Source organism: Malus sylvestris, chromosome 10 (assembly GCF_916048215.2).
Source record: "Malus sylvestris chromosome 10, drMalSylv7.2, whole genome shotgun sequence".
NCBI lineage: Eukaryota > Viridiplantae > Streptophyta > Magnoliopsida > Rosales > Rosaceae > Malus > Malus sylvestris.
Window position 1 is genome coordinate 11,596,160 of NC_062269.1, and position 22,698 is coordinate 11,618,857.

At 37.8% G+C, this 22,698-nt stretch overlaps 1 protein-coding gene and 1 long non-coding RNA gene across 3 annotated transcripts; both read left to right on the top strand.

Moving 5' to 3' along the window:
• The first annotated feature begins 602 nt into the window (after positions 1-602).
• Positions 603-22,698, top strand: LOC126585823 (uncharacterized). Of its 2 annotated transcripts, none has more exons than XM_050250371.1 (23): positions 603-850; positions 1,025-1,356; positions 1,588-1,691; positions 2,425-2,493; positions 2,939-2,999; positions 3,987-4,126; positions 4,859-5,048; positions 5,516-5,577; positions 5,794-5,882; positions 14,830-14,902; positions 14,996-15,055; positions 15,145-15,291; positions 15,412-15,450; positions 15,573-15,607; positions 16,292-16,378; positions 17,370-17,535; positions 18,191-18,268; positions 18,584-18,720; positions 19,190-19,266; positions 20,527-20,596; positions 20,799-20,864; positions 22,057-22,206; positions 22,286-22,698. In XM_050250371.1, the coding sequence occupies exons 1-22, from the start codon at positions 791-793 to the stop codon at positions 22,183-22,185; spliced, it is 2,271 nt and encodes a 756-aa protein (XP_050106328.1). In that variant the 5' UTR covers positions 603-790; the 3' UTR covers positions 22,186-22,206; positions 22,286-22,698. The 2 variants fall into 2 exon arrangements, with proteins under 2 accessions (XP_050106328.1, XP_050106327.1); XM_050250370.1 differs by having other exon boundaries at positions 604-850; positions 22,333-22,698.
• LOC126585826 (uncharacterized) lies at positions 5,894-14,520 on the top strand. Its single transcript, XR_007610658.1, has 2 exons — positions 5,894-6,588; positions 13,339-14,520. It is a non-coding gene; the product is annotated as an uncharacterized LOC126585826 (long non-coding RNA).

Genomic DNA, 22,698 nt, shown 5'->3' on the forward strand with positions numbered 1-22,698 from the left:
ATTATGAAGTCGACCCGAAATTTTTTGAAATTTCCCTAACTCTATTACATACATTTAATTATGTACTTATTAATTTTAGATATGTTTCATTTGTTATTTGTTATACAATATACTCAAATACTTGGGAGCAGCCTCTCCATAAATGGGGGTAAGGCTAGCCGACATTCACCTCTCACAGACTTTGCGTAAAGCGGGAGCCTTGTGCACTGGGTACGACCTTTTAATTACAACTCCCTTAGTATGGATGAAACCATACAACTCCCATAATTTTTAGTCTTCCAAAAGTTATAAAGTTGGCACAAATTTTAATTACGAAATGAATTAATCATTTTCCAAAACTTATTAAATTGAAATTAAAAATATCTATTTCTGAGATCTATCAAAAAATCTGGCCCAGTTCCTACTTTTAAAAGGTAATGCTATCTACACACCACTTTTTATCACTTACACACCCATCTCAATTCTCACTGTCACTTCAAATGAATCGAAGAAGATAAATAGATAAAAATTAAGGTGTATTCCTCTAAAAATTTCAAATAAAAACAAAATAAAATTAGGAAAAAGGGGAAGAGTGTTCAATACCAAATAAAAAAGGTTCCATAAAAGAGTTAAAAATTGTCTTGACAAATCTAGTATCAAGAACTTGGAGAGAACAAGCTAATTTGTTATGCTCTCGCACCCAAACATTTATATGCTCCTCAACCCCTCACAACTCTTCGTCTTCTCAACTTCATCGAACTAGAACCCTTTTCTTTTCCGATCACTCCCAAAAACTCGCTCTCTCGCTCTAATGGACATCGATTTCAAAGAATACCAATTGCGCTGCCAACTCCGCGGCCACGAAGACGACGTAAGATCTCTCACCCACAAAACCCCTTTCATTTTTTCACACAATTTATCAGAATCTACAATCAATTTCGATAATTTTGCACTGTTAATTTACCGGAAGGATTTGAACTAAAATTTGGGTTTTTTCTGTACTTGAAATTTGGTGATTGATGATGAACAATGAGTTTGGATTTAGGTTCGTGGGATTTCTGTGTGTGGCAATGCGGGTATAGCCACCTCGTCGCGTGATCGAACTGTTAGGTTCTGGTCCTTGGACCCTTCTGATGAACGGAGGTACTCGGAGTCGAAGATTCTGCTCGGCCACACCAGTTTTGTGGGCCCAGTGGTGTGGATTTCACCCAATGAGCAATACCCTGATGGTGGAATTGTGTCCGGCGGGATGGATACAATGGTGCTGGTGTGGGACTTGAGGACTGGGGAGAAGGTGCAAACTCTTAAGGGCCATCAGTTGCAGGTCACAGGCATCGCTTTGGATAATGGGGACATTGTCTCATCTTCTGTTGACTCGTGAGTTTTTGGTTTTTACCCTATTCCAAGTTTGCTGGATACGTTGGATGAACTTTTTGCATGTTGTACCATTAACTTTCGTTGTTGTTTGTTGACGCGTGATGTGGTCAAAGATTTGATCTTTGCGCTATATTCATTTTGCCAATGAGCAAATTATTGTGAAATGAGTTGGTTTGGAGTTACCATGCTGAAACTGTGATGTTAAATTTCTTCTGCCGTCTTTTTCTACAGTACTTTAAGGCGATGGAGGAATGGGCAGTTGGTAGAGTCTTGGGAGGCTCATAAGGCAGCCATCCAAGCAGTTATAAAGCTTCCTTCGGGCGAGCTTGTCACAGGTATGGTTGTTAACCTGTTGCAAGTGATGTCTCTATCCAGTACTTCCCCCCCCCCCCCTAAAAAAAAAAAAACAAAACAAAACAACAATAAAAATAAAGTGAGCAGAAACTAGAAACACAGTAGTGAACTGTCAATTGTTTGGCCCAGCTGAGCCAGTAAGAAGACTCTGCTACAGTGGTTGGATAGGTGACATTGTGGTTGAGGGGGGGTTACTAAGCCAGCCGGCTTAGCTGACCGCACCATGTGATGCATGTTGGATGAGTAGCTTTTGGGGCTTGTAAGTGGCACATTTCATGTTTAGGCATTGTGTGTAGTTGATATATATGCTATGTGATACATGTAGGTAGGATCAAAATTTCATTAGATGAGAGTTCCTGGTCTCTTAGCTGTGATAACTATGAAAGTTTGCTGCAGTCAATTATGTGCCCTACTAGCATTTTAATTCATTCAAGACTTTGAGTTGGTCATAATGTCAATGGGAACCATGTTACTTTTGGGATTCTAGACTGCTAGTGGACACTACAATGTCATTTCTATTACGCAATCAATATAAGACACACCATACCATGGAAGTTTCCGGTACCTATTATTTGATTTTTATGCCCTGTTTACATTTCTACTTTGGTCCCTAAATTTATGGGAAATCCACACATGATTATTTTCATCACAGTCTGTATTCAAATGCATTTATCTTTTTCTTGGAATGGTGTTTATTCTGTTTTCTCTATCTAGGTTCAAGCGATACTACTTTAAAACTTTGGAGGGGAAGTACATGCACTCGTACTTTTGTTGGGCATTCAGGTAATGCGTTTTCCTATGTTAATTTTATTAGGTCATTTGGATTTTGTAGGCCCTGAAGAAATGTGATAGTGTTTGGGAGTATTAGACGTTGTGGCTTACTGAAGAACTAAGAGACTGTTTTACTATGCTTTGTGATTTCCATTAATAGGATATTAAATGAGAGCTAGAAAGATAACATTTGGATATAAGTTGCCATGAAGATGATTTGATTTGAAGATAACTCGCACTCCTGAGTCCTCACTTTCACAGAATGTCTTTTGGCTTTAAGTTTTTTTCTTTTGGAACATAAATAAAATATAGCCGACCCCACTTAGTGGGAAAAGGCTTTGTTGTTGTTGTTGTTGTTGAACATAAATAAAATGCATAGAATGCCCTATTTAGAAAAAGGACTTGCACAGAATGTTTGCAGTTACTTATGGTATGCATGTACTAACATATTTTGCAGACACTGTAAGAGGCTTGGCAGTGATGTCCGAATTGGGAATTCTTTCTGCTTCACATGATGGGTGAGCTTGATTTTGCATTTGTTTGTGCTTATATTGAATCTAGTTGGTTTGAGGATATTCCTTTAAAATGAACATAATTCTGAAGCCATGTCTTAGTGTTGGTAGGGAATGAGTAGAGAATAACTTAATGTGCATTCAAAATGAAAATAAAACATCCAAAAGCTGCTTAATGTGCATACAGAAATCATGTTTAAAAATCGATTGTCAGACACTATAACTAGGAGCTTGTTAACTCAACTCTAGCACAGAGAAAATGAATGATTGGATTCTAATTCTGTCTTGATGTACAACATATAAAAAACGATGCTTATTCTACAATTAATGCTAATTACTGCTTAGAGTGTAACATGGTCTTGTAGTATTATGAAGATATATTCACATAGTGTAGTGCTATTCGCACACCCAATTTTACCTCCTACACAACCTTGTTAATTTTTAACTATGGATCTTCTTCAATTCATTTGATTTGATGGCTGGAAATTAAGATAGGTGTGTGAGAAGTAAAATGGATGTGGGGATAGTACTACCCATTCACATACTGAAAGACACATACATGAGCACTCATAGAGTATGTAGTCACAATGTCTCTTGCTTTTGAAAATTTTGACAATTATTAAAATATTGGGAATATGTTGAATATATTGACTTATATTGCGTAAATGCGCCCATTATAAGACAATTTTCTACCACGTTATTATTTTACTAACTGTGAGTCTGAGCAAGTCTCCCTTTTTGGCTAATATTGAATTTAAATTTATGTTGTCAAATTTCCAAGTGTTACTAGAAAATGTCCTGTTTGTAAACTTATTAAATAATAAATGCTCCATTGTTTCTCCTCGGATATGCTAGTTGGTGTCTTAATTTCCTTGTTTCTCTCATTCAATCCATCACCCACCCAAAAAGAAAAAGACAAACAAACAAAAACGAAGGTGTCTGTTTGGATTGAAGGTCTCTATAACTATACCTTTTGTTTTTGGCATGCTGCAGTTCCATCAGGTTATGGGCTCTAAGTGGTGAAGTTTTAATGGAGATGGTTGGTCATACTTCAATTGTCTATTCTGTTGATTCACATGTGTCTGGACTAATAGTCAGTAGCAGCGAAGATTGTTTTGCAAAGATATGGAAGGGTAACTGCTGCTGATTTTTATGCTACTTTTTTTATTTTTCACTTATAATTTTTATTTGTTCTATCATGCAAATTTTGGTGTGCTTTTCGCCTGCTCTTGTTCGGTGTAAGAAATTGAAGTCACTCACAGGCAGGCTGTTGGTCAGTTGTGTTAGTTAATTCCCAGCTTGCTATTCATACATGAGGAATACAAAGTTAATCCAATTCTTACTTTGAAGAAATTGCAGCAATTTTTTTGTGGTTTTTTATGACCCATTTATACTCTTTTGTGGATGGAAGGACTATATTGCAAAAAAACCTTATGGGTCTAGTAGCTTTTCTTTGTTTTTCTTGTGTTTGATTCCTGATGGACTCCTTGTCCATCTTTCTTTGTAATTTTCCTGTTTTCCCAGGCGTTCTCGTTTCTTGGAAAACAATTGCATCAAAATTACGAATGTGATTAATTTTTTAACCTTAATTCTATCAAAGAATTCTTGCTTGGTGCTTGGTTGTGGGATGGGGAATAAAAAAGAAAGATTCAAACACCTTACTCCAAGGATTCTTGGACATTGGACTTTTTTTTTTCTTTTCTTTATGTTTGCCAGTGAAATTTGCTTTGTAGAAAGCATCAGAATGTTAATTAGCAATTTCAAAATCTGAGGGCATAAGCATCAGTTTTATAGTCTTAAGTTTAGGTAGAAGTGGTCAATTTTGGCCTGAATTGTAATTTAAGTGGAAGTACTGTCTTTTACAGATGGAGTTTGCATGCAGAGCATAGAGCATCCTGGCTGTGTTTGGGATGCAAAATTCTTGGAAAATGGGGATATTGTGACAGCATGTTCTGATGGAGCTGTACGCGTCTGGACCATAAATCAGGATAAAATTGCAGATGCCCTAGAAGTGGAGTCATATTTCTCCCAACTTTCTCAGCACAAAATTAGCAGGTGTGGCCATCTTCTGGTTTCCTGTATGTCATGTAGCAGCTATGAACCTGCCATGCCTAATAATATGGACTTGACCCATCTGTCTGTCTGCACAATGCTCCAGAATTAGATTGACTATAATCTCTTATAATAATATAAATCCTTTTGTAATGGTTACCTGATAGGCATATGTTGTCTTCTAGTGATCTCTTACCCCCCTCTAGTATTTAGTTCTTGTTTTCCCCTTTCCTTTACGGAAGTCTATGGCAGGGTATCTTTGAGAATATAAAATCCTTCATTGGGTATTCGAAGCCTTCACGCCACAATATAAAACATCTAGACCACCTAGCCTATTGGTTTGCATTAGATGCTCTAAATTTTGTCAGTATCTATTTCTTTGTGATTTAAGACATCATTTCTTGGTTAGTATTTGTTTCATCTTCTTCACCTTTTTTACTTGTATTTATGCAATAACTTGTTTCTCTTAGGAAGAGGGTCGGAGGATTGAAGCTGGAAGAATTACCTGGACTAGAAGCCTTACAGATTCCAGGTGCGATTTCAATTTTACTCTAGAGGATTTTAGTGTAACTTTTCAATTTGAGAAAGACAAGTCTTTTTTACTTATATCATGTTATACTTTTTTATGTGGTTTGGGCGGCATCAGTTAGTGAGATCTTCCGCTAAGTTGCTAAGATTATGTGATTGTTGTATTCTTTTGACAAGTATAAATCTCACATCAAATTATGTTGTCTGGTATTGTCATCAGGAACCAGTGATGGCCAGACAAAAGTTGTCAGAGAGGGGGACAATGGTGTGGCATATGTATGGAATATGAGAGAACAGAAGTGGGATAAGGTAATTCACTTTTTCAAATTAATATCCATAGATCACCTTCAATGGAAATGTCAAATTTAGGATATCAAATAAAATTTAATAGCTTACATGGCAATTTGACAACAACAACAACAAAGTCTTGACCCATTAAGTGGGGTCAGCGCAATTTCTATATGTATGAATCCTAGAATGCCATTGTGCTCGTTTTTGCCCTAAGTCTTCAGTTAGCTCCCAAGTACTCCATGTCTTTTTTTAAAGTCTCTTTCCAAGTCTTCTTAGGTCTTTCCCTACCCCTTTTGCCATTTGCTTCTATCTCATTATCGCATTTTCTAACTAGAGCATTTGAAGGTTTGCGGTTCACATGTCCAAACTGCCTTCACCGATTTTCTTTCATCTTATCTTCAATTGCGGCCATACCTACTTTACCTCATATATCCTCGTTCTTAATTCTGTGCTTTCTCGTTTGGCCACACATCCAATGAGGCATTCTCATCTCTGTTACATTCATTTTTTTGTTGATGCTTGAACGCCCAAGATTCCGTGCCACAAAGCATTGCTTCCCTTATTGTCATCCTATAAAATTTTCCCTTGAGCTTTAGTGGCATACGACGGTTGGACAACACACCCAATGCACTCTTCCACTTCATCCATCAAGCTTGTATTCTATGGTTGAGATCTCCATCCAATTCTCCGTTTTTTTGCAAGATAGATCTAAGAAAACGAAATCGTTCACTCTTTGGTACTTTTTTTTTTTTTTGAGAAGAAACAATTTTATTAAAGAATAGAGAACAGCACAGAAGTGGATAAGAAGTCCACTAACTGTATAACAAGGAAACAACCATTAGGATTTGGCTACAGCAGCCATTTCTAGACCTAGCTCACTTAACTGCTGCTAATAAATCCCATAGAATTTGAGATAGAGAAACATTATCAAACTCTTTAGTGACCGAGGCCCAAAGAGCTGCCCAATATTTTACTCTCCCCCAAAGTTCTTCTGCCCCCACTCCAGTATAATCTTCAAAAATCCTCTTGTTGCGTTCCAGCCATATATGCCAGAAAATTGCCGATACCAGACAACCCCACAAAACTTTGGATTTTTTCCTTTTTCCAAGTGCCTGAAAGTTTGTGCTTAGTAGCTCGAAACACCCTTTAGGAATGACCCAACTTGCTTTAACCTCCTGTAACAATTTCCACCATAGTTGGATCGAGTAGGAACAATGAAGAAAGATGTGATTTACACTCTCCTCCTTGGCTTTGCACAAGCTACACCAATGCGGTGATAAGCACATAAGAGGGTTTCTCCTTTGAATTCTGTCGCATGTGTTTAGATTCCCGTTGGCCACAAGCCATACAAGTATTTTAACCTTCGGAGGAACTTTTGATTTCCAAATCTGAGGGTAAGGTGGAAAATAGTGCACACTCCCATTGTTGCTCAGTAATGAACGATAAGATTTGCATGAGAACAAACCTGAAGCCTCCAGATTCCACCTTCTGATATCCATCTTTAATGGAGACAATCGAACCTCTTCCAGTTTCTGTAATAATGTGGCCACCTCTACTATCTCCATCTCATTCAAGTTTCTCCTAAAATCAAAGTTCCAACTCAAAGGACTTGATGAAACTTCCACGAAGCTCGAGATGTTTTGATTATGCTTCCTCGATAGTAGGAATAATCTAGGGAATTGCTCCTTCAGCGGTCCCCCTGTTAACCACCCATCCTCCCAAAACCTCACCCTCTCTCCGTTGCCCACCTCAAACGTGCAGCAACTGAGAAACTGATGAGAGCCACTCGAAATGTCTTTCCATGGACTTCGACTTGAAACCCTCATTTGAGGAAGTGCATCCCATCCATTAGCTTGTAGCCCATACTTACTTCTTATCACCTTGTGCCACAGAGACTGTGATTCCCTTGGGAGTCTCCACAACCACTTAGCCAATAATGCTTCGTTTTGATTCCTCAAGTTCCCCACCCCTAGACCTCCTTCCTCCTTGTTTTTAGTAACTAACTCCCACTTGGCCAAATGTGTTTTCTTACCCTCCTCCATGCCTTCCCATAGAAACCTCTTCATTAATTTTTCTAGACGTCCTCTTACCCCGCATGGAATTTTGAACAAGGACATATAGTAAATCGGCATGCTTCCCAGGACTGATTGAATTAGAGTTAATTTACCTCCTCTGGATAGGAAAGCCTTCTTCCAACTTTGAAGTCTTCTTTCCATTGTTTCGACCACCGGATCCCAAAACTTTATTGCTCTTGGCCTACCTCCAAGGGGAAGCCCCAAATACTTTATCGGCCAGCATCCTACCTCGCACCCCCAAGAAACTGCCAACCTGTTTAGTTTCTCACTTTCTGAATTTATCCCAGCCAAAAAGCACTTGGCTTTGTTGATTTTCAATCCTGAGACCGAACAGAATAAATTAAGCACTTGGATTAGGTTGTTCCAGACTTCCTCGTCTTCCGTCAAGAAGAAAATGGTGTCATCGGCAAATTGAAGATGAGATATCTCCACCTTTTCTTGGCCGATACACAAGCCTTTGATGAGATCAGTTTCTTGTGCTTTCTCCATTAACCTGCTCAAAACATCTACTACTAAGGTGAAAAGAAATGGTGACAGTGGATCGCCTTGTCTCAAACCTCTTGAAGCTTGAAATTTTCCCCTTGGCCTTCCATTGATCAAAACGGAGAAATTTGCAGAGCTTAAACATCCTTGCATCCATTTCCTCCATCTATTGCCAAAACCTTTTCTTTGAAGTACTTCTTCCAGAAATCTCCATTCAACATGATCATACGCTTTTTCAAAGTCGATCTTAAGCACCAATCCCTTCTCTTTTTTCTGCCTCACCTCTTCTACCACTTCATTTGCAATGAGGACAGCATCCAAAATTTGTCTATCCTTAACAAACGCCCCCTGATTCGGAGAGACAGTGGTATCCAAAACCTCCTTCAATCTTGAAGCCAGTGTTTTTGCTATAATTTTATACGATCCCGTTACTAAGCTTATTGGCCTATAGTCCGTCACTTTCAAAGAATCTGATTTCTTCGGGATCAGGCAAATAAAAGTCTCGTTCGTCACTGCATTTATTATCCCTTTCTCAAAGAACTCCTCCATGATCTTCATTATATCCTTCTTCAAAATATCCCAACAATGTTGAAACATTTGCATAGAGACACCATCTGGTCCTGGTGATTTATCCTTTCCACAATCGAAAACTGCTCTTTGAACTTCTATTTCCTCAAAAGGCCTCTCAAGCCAACTTGCCTGAAGGGCGCTTATTGGAGCCCAATTTATCCCTTCCAAACCCCAACATGCCTCATCGTTGCTACTGAATAAGGATCTGAAAAAATTGACAATATGCTCTTCGATCTCTTTTGCATCCTCTATTATTCCCCCTCCAACCGACTCTAACCTCTCAATATAATTTCTCTTCCTTCTCCCATTTGCAACTCGATGGAAGAATTTTGTATTACCATCCCCTTCCTTTGCCCATTCCACTTTGCTTCTCTGCCTCCATTTCACTTCTTCTTTGAAAGCCAAGTCTCCTACAAGGGTTTGGAGTTCTTCCCTTTTACTTCTAGCTTCAAAATCTAAGCCTTCCAACCCCTCTCTCCTGTCCAACTCCTCTATGTTTGTTTCCACTTCTTTCAATACTTTTTCGATCTCGCCGAAGCTCTCCTTACTCCAGCTTTGCACCTTTTTTTTCATGGCTTTTAACTTGATCATAAATTTATAACCCTCCCACCCCTCCACTTGTTCCGATTGCCACCATTCCTTGAATTTATTCCTGAATTCTGGATCTTGGAGCCACATGTTTTCAAATCTGAAAGGGCATGGCCCCCATTTCACTTTGTTGGTGTCTAGCTGGACTGGGCAGTGATCAGAAATGACCCTAGCCAAGGCCGTTTGTCTAGCCTCAGGGAAGATATCTTCGCAACCTGTAGAGCATAAGGATCTGTCTAATCTCCGACACACAGGTTCTTCTCTGAGGTTTGACCAAGTAAATTGTGCGTTGAGCAGCTCCAAATCCTTGAGTTCTGTCTCTCTAATGAAATCATTAAAATCCCTCATGCTTTTAGTCAACCTCCCCCCGTTTGATTTCTCATTTATAAATCTAACCACGTTAAAATCTCCTCCTACACACCATCTTGGTCCACACAAACCATAGAGTCCCGCCAGTTTTTCCCAAAACTCCCTTCTGTCTCTATTTTTACATGGACCATAGACTCCAGTTAGCCACCACTCCATCCCATTGGGAGCCATGATTTTTATTGATGCAGAGAAAACACCGATCAGAGATTCGGTTACTGACATGTGTTTTGTATTCCAGATTACTGCTATGCCCCCAAATTTTCCTTGTGCAGGGGCATAAATCCAGTCTTTATATCTGCTTCCCCACACACTGGCCACAAGGCTTCTGTCAATCATAGCTTTCTTAGTTTCTTGTAGTATGATGATATCGGGCTGTAACCGTTGGAATTGCTTTTTCAAAGTTAGCCTCTTCCGTCTACTTCCCAATCCTCTAACGTTCCAGCTAATTATCTTCATTAAAACTGGTATTGCCCCTGTGAAGTTTACTATCTCCCTTAAAACCATCCTCTTTCTTGCCTCTTCTGACTTTCCCTTTCTTCGCTTCTTGTAACAGAGACCTTTTCAACGGAAACAATGAAATCTTCATTTTAGACAGAAATTTGGAATTTAGATGTTGTGCCTCACTGTTGGCTAATTGGCCTGCCAGTTTTTTCCTTCTTCTGTACTTTAATACTTCCTTGTTTTTTCCTATTGCCTTAGTAACAGACTTCTCCTCGTGATTAGATGCCTCCTCCAACGTTGTCACTGCTTCCAAATTTGAATCTTTGAATAGGTTGTGGAGGTCTTCACAGGATAATTCAAAATCTTCAGATGTTTCTTTTTCCTCTTGAGAGTAAGCCTCCGCCTCCCCATCAGCAACAGAAGATTGGGCTGAGAAATCTCCGTCGTCGCTGTCTAACAATTGAGCCGAATCCATGCCTAGAGCCTCCATCCTTCTCCACCATTGATCTGCTGTATTCTTCTCGGTCGACCCGCTCGGTGATCGGGCACGGTCATCATCGGTCTCGTTCTCCAGATCTTCCTCTAATTCACTATCAGAATCAGTGAAAGTGAGGTTAGAAAGCCAGCCTTTCGTCAGGCTAGGCCCTTCTAGTTGATTCTGACCAGAGCCAAAATCTTGTGGTGAAAGAATCTTTAGCCGCAATCCGCCCCTGTCCAGTTGACCAAATCTCCCAAAGAAATTCGAACATGTGCTCAAGGAAGATCTAATTGGAATGCTTGCTGTATAAAACTCCGTGGCCTGTGGTTGCTGGGTATCGCCCAATGCCGTACATCCTCCAACGGTGTGCATCGGCAACCTTAGATTCTCCAATGGATTCGCCAACGTTCGAGACTTAGACAAAAGTTCCCTCTCGGATTGAAACCGATGTCTCATCCCATGGATTGTTTGAATAAGTGGGCCTCGGCCTGACCCATCCCAATGAGATTCACAGCCCATCGATTTACCATTTATAGTTGTAAATAAATTTTTAGCCCCCATAGGCCCGGTCACCACCATGTTGTCTCCACTATTTGGGCTTTGTCTATCAAAGCCCACCCCTCCATCAAGTATAATTGGACTAAAGTTATTTTTGTTGGGCTCACTCCCATCGTAAACCTCTACAACATTTCTAAAGCATATCTCCACTCTTGTTCCATTAAAAAACTCCCTTCTTGATGAAGTCTGTGCCCCCTCTGTACTCGAGCAACCGCCATCTTTCCCATCTAATTCCAGCCTTTTGCTTTTACCCAGAGAAACATATGCAACATTTCTAGTGCATATCTCCACGCTTGTTCCGTTAAAGTACTCCCTGCTTGATGAAATCTGTGCCCCCTCTGCTCTAGAGCATCCCCCGTCTTTCCCACCCTGTGTTTGAAGTGGCGCCACGTACTCTCTTTCAGAGACAATAATGTCAGAGAGTTGGTTTGCAGGCATCTCGTAACTCGTGTCCGCAGTCTCAGTCCCGTCGTGACCAAACATTCTGTCACCTCCGATAGTGACTGGGCAGTCGATGGCGCCGATTCTAAAGCTGACGCATTTCCCCGTCGCGTGGGTTACCTCCCCGAGCTCTGCCGTCGCCGGATGAGTTAATCCAGAAGTCCGTTGTAATTGCTGTTCCTTTTTCAGAGACCCAACTAAAGCTTCCGGTCTACCCCGATCTTCAGCCGAAATCATGGGTCTCGTCGCTGGCGAAAGCTGCCGGATCCTGACCCTGAAGACTAGATCTCCGTCCGCCACTTCTACTACCTCAGGGATGAAACCAGTTAGGTTGGTTTTGAGTTTTATCTTTGCTTCGAGCAGGAAACCGAATCTAGCGGTTGTTTGATCAATATCCGCCAGGCCTCCGCAAGCCTCGCCAATATCCTGGAAGAATTTTTTGGTCCAAAGATGCGGTGGTAAACCTTCCAATGCAACCCAACCTCCATAGCTGACCGCCAGTCTTTGATTTGTATTCAAACTCTCCCACCACCCCGCCAATTTCACCTCGGGGTACTCCTTCATGCCTATTGCTCCAAGTAGTGCTATTTTTTTTGCTTCCTCCTCGTTCTGGCAAACAAACAGTGCTTTGTTGCATTGAAATGGCGAGAGTCTGATGTCCATTCCCAGAAGATTTCGAAGTGAGGCCTCCACCTCCCTCCATGGTTGATGCACCACCTTTCTCTCGCATACTACAACACTTCCCCAACTGTAAGATTCTCTAGAGCACTTCCTCTGATTCCAAGTGAATTCTTTCCAAAGTTCCTCTCTGGCTCTCCGATTGGATTCCTCCTTTGTCGTCTGCCTTCCTCCAGTGACTGCATCCCTATATGAACCTTGAACACCGGCTCCCGACTTATTTCTTCTAGGCTCAGTTCCCACCCGATTCATCTTCCTCATTGTAGTCCCCGTCTTCTTTCCCCCTTGCAATATTTCATTCATCAGCTCCTCCAGATTTCTCCATCCGATACCTTTAACACCTTTTGGAACGAAAATATTTCTGACAAAACCATCCTTTTCAGTTTTGGAAAGGACAAGGACCTCCCCATTTCTGTTCTGAAATCCTTCAACCCAAAACTGATAGTTGTGACCTTTGTATTTTCTGAAAAAGTTCAAACCACCTGTGGCAATGACCGCCTTTAACTGCTCAATGATCCACGCTGCACAACCCAGATCAAAAGATATCTGATATCCTCTGGTTCTCGTTCTCTCTGTTACCCGAATCCTTTCGCCAAAAGATTTCTCTTCAATCTCTAAAATGAAAACCTTGTGCTCAACTTTAAAATCCCTGGATAAGTGTCTGTAGCTCATCTTCCTAGCTCATCTTAGTTACTGCTAACTAGAGGATATTAATCACTCATTTCCTTTCCCTTTCAGGTATTACCCCAATTTTCACTCTGTAATTCCATTTCTTCATAGGCATAGCCTGCAGAACCACTCTTTGGTACTTCCTATCTCCAACCCTCACCCTTATCTCATTTGGACCTCATTCCCACTAAACTTGCACTCCATATACTTAGTCTTTGACCTACTTAGGCGAAGACCTTTAGATTCCAACATTTCCCGCCAAAGGTTAAGCTTCGCATTTACTCCCTCCTGCATTTCATCTATCAACACTTTATCATCTGCAAAAATCATACACCAGGGGAAACATGGATCATTATTCAAGATGAAACCAACGACAAAGAAGCAGCATGGGTGTTTTATGGTTTAATAAAAATAAAAAGACATTGCTGTTAAAATTGACAGCAAGAGGAAATATTGACATCCACTTAGATTAAAACAGTTGGTATGGATTGCTTGTACAGGTGGTTTGGCTAGTTATTAGGCCTGCCTTGTGGACTCCCTCCTTTTCAAATCCTTGCAATCATGTTATCATTGCAGGTGCACCAGCTTCTTACTTAAAGGCAGCTCTTTTAAAAGAAAATAAGTGTGTTTTGAAAGAATTTATATGAACAACATTCCTGTGGGAAAAAAAATCTATGCTTTGGGCTGCAGACACTAGAGTTTTGAAATGGCTCAAGTGTTTGTGCTTTGCAGATGTTGGATTTTAGGACATACGACTGATGGTATTTATATTAGTGTATCAATCACGTTTAGGTTCCCATACCTTTTGCTTTGGGGGCTAATTTGAGGGTCAAGATGTATGGTTTCAGTGTAAAAAGATTTGGGACTAGCACATTTATTATTCAATTTGCCTATGCCATTCATTAGGTTAGGCCTCTGATTTATGGGTGTATTTGTACTTTCGCCACTTATTCAACATATGATTGATGATGCAGTGATCTTGAACTTTAATGATTTCATATCATCATTTAAGTTTAGGATTAGTTCTAGGGATTTACATTTTTTGAGCTGTTGAATTAGGTAATGCCTGCATAATTGTTTGCAGTCCAAACAATAAAAAATGTAGAAAAAAAAAACAATAAAAAATGATATGAGTAGTTTTGTACTTTCGCCCCTTATTCAACATATGATTGATGCGGTGATCTTGAACTTTAATGCTTTCATACAATCATTTAAGTTTAGGATTAGTTCTAGGGATTTACATTTTTTGAGCTGTTGAATTAGGTAATGCCTGCATAATTGTTTGCAGTCAAAACAATAAAAAATGATACGAGTAGTTTTGAACCCCTGTTGGTCTCATTGTGGTCCGTAACAGAGACATACCTTTGTGTTTCAGAGATTTATAGGTTGAGAGATAATCTTTTTTTCATGGATCAATTTTTGTCTAGTCCTTTAGTACAATTTACCTTTTAAAGTATTAATCCTCATGCTGGGTTCACAGTACCTCAAGGTCATACAAATGTGCTTCCTAAATAAAGAACTGAAACAAGAGCTAACTAAAAGTTTCATGCTGCTGATGTTTGTGTATAATTCTTGAAAAGTTGGGAACCTTCATCTGTTACTTCTTTCAATTCAGATTGGCGAGGTTGTCGATGGGCCAGATGACAGCATGAAGCGTCCTGTTCTTGATGGAAACGAATATGATTATGGTCTGGATCTTACATCTGTGTCAATGTTTGATCTGATTTTTCTTCTCTACGTAGATATTTTAAAATTTATGAACACATATTCTTGTTCTTCAGTATTTGATGTCGACATTGGAGATGGAGAGCCTATTCGTAAGCTGCCTTACAATCGATCAGGTATCAGTCCTCTTTTAGCCCTTAGTTGTAGTTGGTGTGACTTAAAGACATTATTGCAAGAATGTGACACTGAGTTGTTAATGTTTCAGATAATCCATATGATACTGCTGACAAGTGGCTTCTGAGGGAGAACCTTCCTCTTTCCTACCGAGAACAAGTTGTCGCTTTCATCCTCCAAAATACTGGACAAAATAATTTCGACCTTGATCCATCATTTCGTGATCCCTACACTGGGTGTAAGTATTCTGTCGTGGCCATCTAACCTTTATAGGTTGGTGATTCATGTGATATAGCGTCCTTGTTTGCTTTCCATTTTTCACTTGATTAACTACTTGTTTATCTTTTCATTATTTCAGCAAGTGCTTATGTACCCGGACAATCTTCAAACAAGTCTGGTATGTATCTTTTTGCCTTTTCTATTTTCTTTAATTGAATAAGATATGCCATATTTTTAATCTTTACTATAAATTTACCAATAACAGTTATTGATTTTTTTTTGTTTCTCTTATTGTAACAGCTTCTGCAAAACCTACTTTCAAGCATATTCCTAAGGTAGAATCTTTCAGCTCGTGCTAAACTTTTGAGATGTATCTATTAGATTGCAATGCACTGTGAGTTAATGCAAAGTATTGGCTGATCGCATTGAAGTTATATGTTTTATCCATGTACTATATACTTAGCTCAATAGTGAAGGCTCTTAGCTTCAGTACTTCTAAAATAGTGTTTTAGATAAAGACCAGGGTCGATATGAGACCTATTGGCACATCCATGTGGTTGAAGCTAAGGCCGAGTTGAGTGAGTATTTTGAACTTATCGATGATTTATTGTATTGAGTGTTCTGTATGTAAACTAACGCGCACAATTTGATTATTTTGTACGATCTGGAAACCCCACTTAATAACTGGGTTTTAAAAGCTGAGCATGTATTAGATGTTGATAATTTCTCTGACAATGTAGTTATAGCTTAGGCCAAATGTTTTTTATTGTTTGTCATTATCCTTCAAATAAGGGAAAAGGAAAAATAACTGAGGTTGTGCACTATCATTAGATTGCTTATGGGCTTAATGTTTCCATAGCTGTTCCCTAGTAGTTGGGGTAAAAACTTACTGCAACTAAGTCTAGTCATCTTTGGGAATGCTTTATTCTTAGACGCAAATACTGGTAGTCACAGTTCTACACTGAAATCATTATTTCAATCTCTTTTTTTTTGCCTGGATGGGGCTTTTATTGTTTCAGAAAGGAATGCTTGTTTTTGACGTCGCCCAGTTTGATGGGATCCTAAAGAAGATTACAGAGTTCAACAGTAATTTACTCTCTGACCAGGTTTGTTGTTTTGCATGCCTGAAACTTTCATTTGTTTTTCAAATTATTTTCATTTTTTACAAATTGGCATATTGCTGTAGACAGTAGCATTATAACTTGCTATCATTCAACTGAAAATAAATCCCGCCGGTCCCTTTGTTAAGTTTTTACCAATCTTTACAATTATGATTCTTTGTCATTGTTGAAACGTCCTCATATTTAACAGATAATTGTAAGCTACCCATTGCTTCATTTCTAGTTGTATGGTGATGCATATAGGGAGTTATCTGATATTTACTGAAACACAAATTACAAAGTTAGTAGATGATGCATTGTTAAATAGACAGGCTTGCTACACTAGTTAAATTTGAATTTTTCTTTGGGTTTGATCACTCAATTATGCGTGTTCATTCTAACTGAACAAGAAGAAACAGAGTGCAAGGTAATTAAGTTACCATCCTCACCTCACTCCTAATTGAATTACTTATAAGCACTTTGAAAAGGGAAGAATTATATTTTTCATAGAAACTATTGAGGTTCCTACTTCTATTATCACTGTTTTCTGATATTTACTTGCATTGTTATTATACATGTAGCAGAACTTGTACTCCATCAAAACTTGTTTAAGTATTTTTATTAGTTTATATGAAGTATATGAAAATAACTCCAAATTAATATTAATTCGAAAATATGAAAATAACTCCAAATTAGAGTTATTTTCATTATTTTTAAACAAACTAATAGAAATATTAATTTGGAGTTATTTTCATTGTTTTTTTTCCTATTCCTTTCATTGTACATGATAGGGTTTTGAACAACTCCAAAATAATATTTTTATTACTTTATATCTTTATATTTATTTATATTTTTAAATTCCAAGCTTGTTAGCCGAACCTGAGGAGCAGCTTGGTACAAGTAGTTTTCTTTTTCTGTTTTAGAATTGTGTCTCTTTTTTTTCTATTAACCATAGGATGTTTTCCTGAATAATGGATCCTTTGGTAATTTCTTGAAGGATAAGAAGAACTCATCTTTAAATGAGGTTGAGATTTCCAGGTTGGGTGCTATAGTTAAAATATTGAAGGACACATCACATTATCATTCTAGTAAATTTGCCGAAGTTGACATTGCTTTGTTGGTGAGATTGCTAAAATCATGGCCAGTTGCAATGTTATTTCCAGGTTAGTGTGCGAACTTTTGAGGAATTCTGTGTATAGCTCTGTTCATCTTTTAGAGGTCTTGGAGCACATTTATTCCATCTGTTTGGGTTACAAGTTGACACTAAAAAAATCATTGTATAAGAATGAACTCAAGTTAATAACTGGATGGTTCATGCTAGACTACGCAATCTCAAATTGATTCAACTATTTGAATTGGCTCGTGGCTGATTGTGTCTTAGGCATTATAACTGAATCTTGCCAGCTTGCAGGTTACCTCATTTTTTTTACACATGTAGCTGAAGTGGATTCTTAGCTTTATGATTGATGGCTACAGGTTAAAAAAATGAAAAATGGTAGAGAAAAGGACATGAATTATCTGAGTATAAGTGTGTATAGTTGATTTTTCATTTTGAAAAGGTAAAATTCCTGCATTGGGATTGGGGCCATTTATACATAACACGACTGCTCATAACATCTCATTTTTCATATGTATGGCAATAAGAGTCAGTATATTTTCTTAGCACAAAATCAGTAAGCTTTGTTTTAATGTGAATTGTTGAATGCTCGTTCATTGATACATCGGAAGTCTATGGGTGTGTAGTTTTATTGTGTGGACACCTTATGTTTCATAAATAATTTTGCCTACTCAAGTATATTTGTTATTTTATATCTGCAGTTATTGATATTTTGAGGATGATTGTTCTGCACCCTGATGCGGCAACTCGGCTTCTCCAGCATCTTGAAGCTGAAAATGGTACTCATGCTACATATATCCAATGCTGTACTTTTATCTTGTGCAGTAGTTTCTTCTTATCTTAAATAGATAAGTACTTCACTTTTTATCGTGAACTATAAAAATACATAACAATAAAGACCTGTTGAAAGACCAAAAAAAAAAAGACTGGTTGATGAGGGCTGATCTTCTAGGAACATGCTCAAGTTGATATCCTTAAATGCATGCTACATATGGTATAAGAAAAAATTAACAATGTTGCAAATGCCATGCTTCTCATTGTTGCTGTCCTCTTCAACTTTTATCTCTATTTCTTACCTTTTGTTGTCTAACCAGATTTACTAATGGAGTTGATCAGAAAAGTTGCAACAAATCCGCCACTTCCTGCTAATCTCTTAACAAGTGTTCGTGCAGTGACCAATCTTTTCAAGAATTCGTGCTACTACAATTGGTTACAAAAGCATCGGACTGAGGTTAGCCTTCCTTCAGGATTGTTCATGTGACCATTATGGTTTTTGAGAGGATAAAGGGGTTCTTTCCCAGTCACATTTGCAGATCCGTTTCCACCTTGCATGATTACTTGTACAAATGTAGTTCTTTGTTAATGATTCGGCAGTTATATAACATGTAAAGTTGTAAATTAAATGTTTATTGCATTCTTTCTATTTTTTTTTTATGATGAATATTTTCTGTTAAGGATATCTATCCTTTGATTGTTGCAGGAATCATTATATTGAGTTTGATTCGATCACTTGCTTGAATGAATCATTAATATAGATATATTGTCCGGTTGTGTGAATATGTATTGAACAACTAAAAAGATGTGTTTTTGTACTTGAGTAATGACTGTTATGGCAAGTGGTACACTGCTTTTCATGGTTAGTGCATCTTGGATTCTGGATATCATGATTTAGTAATTTGATTTGTTGAATGGCCTTGCAGATTCTAGATGTGTATTCAAGTTGTTATTCATCTCCAAATAAGAATTTGCAGTTATCATATGCAACCTTGATTCTCAAGTAAGTTTACTATTGCCTGCATATGTAATCTGTTTCAAGTAAAACTGTGATCATAATGCATGGTTGACCTTGTTTTCCTTTTCCTTCCTTTTGGATTTATTTCTGCAGGGAAATTGTTTCTGTAGTGTATTAGCATTCTAATTATAAACGTTGTTTGAATAAATTTGAGGCTTTGTAGCTTTCACTTAATTTATAAATTTGCTTTAGGGCTAGGTTTTTATAAATATTGACATGCTGAAATTTTCATTTTTTATTTTATCGACAATGAAGAATTGGTGACATGGACATCATAGTGATATGTAATTTGGATTTTGTTGGTTTTGGTGTCAGTGAGAACTGGTGGGTTTGGTGTCAGTGAGAACTGTTAAGATATTATCATTCTCTTTGTGTACGGATGTCTCAATGGTGTCACCAACATGTTACTTTTAGGATATTTTGTGCTTTTGTTGTGCATATTTTTCCACGTTAGACACACCCACCCACCTTTAATTAAACTTGGTAGTAGGAATACTAGCCTGCTAGTATGGTCACATAGTTATAAAGTAAAAAAAAAAAAAAAGCTTGCAATTTAGAATTTGAGTTTTTGTTTTCGGTTAAAGATACCAATTAGAATGCTTATGTAAATGAAAGTAAGAAGTGTTTACGCTTTTGACTTGAAGTTTGAAGGTCCTATGTGTCACAGTATTTTGATCCAAGTATATCCTGATTCATATTTATGCTATATCAGACTTGTTTAATTGATATGTTTTTAGTTTCTCATAATAAGAAATGATGCATTGTTTATAGTTACCTATTTAGCATTTCCTAAAGTTTCATTTTGAATTTCTATATTTTAAAATAAATTTCGTCTTTTCGATAATAATATTTGCTATCAACATTCTACCAATATTTCCACCATTACCGACATTTTCATCTTTGTATACCTCTGTGTTCAAGTTTTTAACTTGTTATGCATGTAAAGAAGAAAGTTAAAGGGAGGTTGAAAGTTATACTGTCTGCCTGTCATATATGATATATGCATAATAGGTTATGCATGGACAATGCAAAATCAATATGTCTAATTAGTAATAATACATGAAAGAACTTGTCCTTCCACCCCCTATCTTTCTTTCTCCAAATTTGTGATAGTTCCACGTAATAGGATGAACAAAGACTGCAAAGCCAACCAAAAATGGAAAATTTGATGTTTGTTACATAATGTGCTCCACGCTTGTTATATAATACTCTTTTTTAAGCGAGTTTTTCCTTTGGGATTGATAGTTATGCTGTTTTGTTAACCGAAAAGAAGGATCAAGAAGGTCAATCCCAGGTTCTTTCTTCAGCACTTCAGGTATAATACTTAATACATCATCTTATTACTTGCCTTTTCTTCTTCTGCAATTATTTGCTTATTTATTCAAGTACCATCCTCAAAAGTTGAACTTGGACGTAAGAGGCCCCCTGTTTTTTTTGAGGTGGACTAGAGTATCTTTCTATCCTGTAGAGAATTTCTAAAATGTTGTGAATCATGAAAGTGATTTATTTTTGGGCAGATTGCAGAAGAAGAAAATCTAGACGCTGATGCAAAATTTCGGGCTTTAGTTGCCATTGGATCACTGGTATGTGTTGAGAACTCATAACCATTTAATGCTGGTACTTGCCTTTCATGAAAATCAGTTGGCATATTTTGCTTTCTTTCTTATTTTTCCTTTTCCCCCAAGGGCATTTTTTTGTGTGTTTTCATGGTCTTTCATATATCTTGGTTCAATGGTGCCCTATCCTCTTTCAATATACCAGAATATCTTTTCTTTTGTAGAGTGTGTGCCATTTTGTAACTTTTATCATATATGTGGTACAACGGGCCAGTTCATGGCTTGGGTATGGTACTTACTTTTTATGTTCATTAGAATGCTGTTCACTTGTTTAGCAAGTTTCACAATTTTGAAATCTCAAGAAAACTCTTTTGAAAGTAAAAATTATTACAAAAAGCCGAGCGATTGTCCCATTGCACATGGAGAGGTGTATTAACATAATGTAATATGAAAGAATCAGAAAATACAAAAGGAGATGGCTAGGTAGATCACCTGTGCAAATCGACAAGCAAACCATCATCTTCTCTGCTCTAATGTTAACGATCCTTTTGTTCCCGTACAACGATGTAGTTTAAATACAGTGTAGAGGAGTAATACTGTAATAGCCGCCTTGTTTGCTGATCCCCACTAAAACATCAGGAAGGTGTAACAGTTCTTGGAAGAAACCTGCTCCACACCATAATACAGAATGTGAAAAAGAGGGCCATCATCTTCCATGCTTACAATTTCGAATGTATTTTAAAACTTTTACGACTTGATGTTTTGTCTTTAAGCAATTTCCAAAATATAGGTAGATAGTTAAATACACAATAAGGGAAGAATACATTTACATATTGTTATTGGGTAGGGCAACAAAACTTATGTTAGACAAGGATAATATATTCTTCACCTAATAAATATACAAATTTTTTTTCCAATAGTCTTAAAATGTTTTCCATGATCAGCCATCTCTTAGTTTTCATGTTTCCTTGGTTGTTTTTTGTTCTGCTTGTTTCCTGGATGTTTTTTTTCTTGTTTAGGTCTTTTTTCTGCATGCTTTCCTAGTTTGAGATTATTTTACTCGGGTGGACCACTGTTTCACTTTTCTTGTACATGTGAGTCTCATATAGCTGTCTAGATTATCTTGAATCATTTTACTCTATCAGAAATCGCCTCTCAGTGGTTATATTGGTCTGATCAGTAATGCTCATTATGTTGTTTTGCGACTTGTCTAAAACAGATGCTTGAGGGCTTTGTGAAAAAGATAGCTATTGACTTTGATGTTGAAAACATTGCTAAAATAGCAAAGGCTTCCAAAGAAACCAAGATTGCTGAAGTTGGAGCGGACATTGAACTTTTAACAAAATAGAGCTCGCTCTCTGAATCCTTGGTAAATTGCCATCCTCAGCTGTGAAATTGTTTGGGACATTTCAACTACGCTGGAATGTGTGGCTATGTTGATCTTGCAGGTTGCTAATTCTTCCCTCTCTTGCCATCTTTTGATTACTCTTGATAGGATTTGGAACCGGTGATTTACCTGTCGAAGTGATTCTCAATATTGGACTGCAGTAGCCGTGCAATTTTGTGGAGACATGCAATTGCACATGATTCCAAATATATGCATCATTTTGACGTGTGAAAAAGGATACAATGATTCTGGTTCGAAAATAGTATCCAACGATTGAGGAACTCCCTGGTTGGGTGTTACGACGACGACAAGCTGTCAAACTTCTCTCTTGTTTAGAACTGAGTTTAATCGCAGTCTATGAATGAGAAATGTGTCACGACGGTGTCAATTGTACCGGGTCAAGATTGTCGATGGAAATGCACTTGAAACGTGTGAACCCTTTTTATACAGTGCCTAATTATTCATTACAGACAA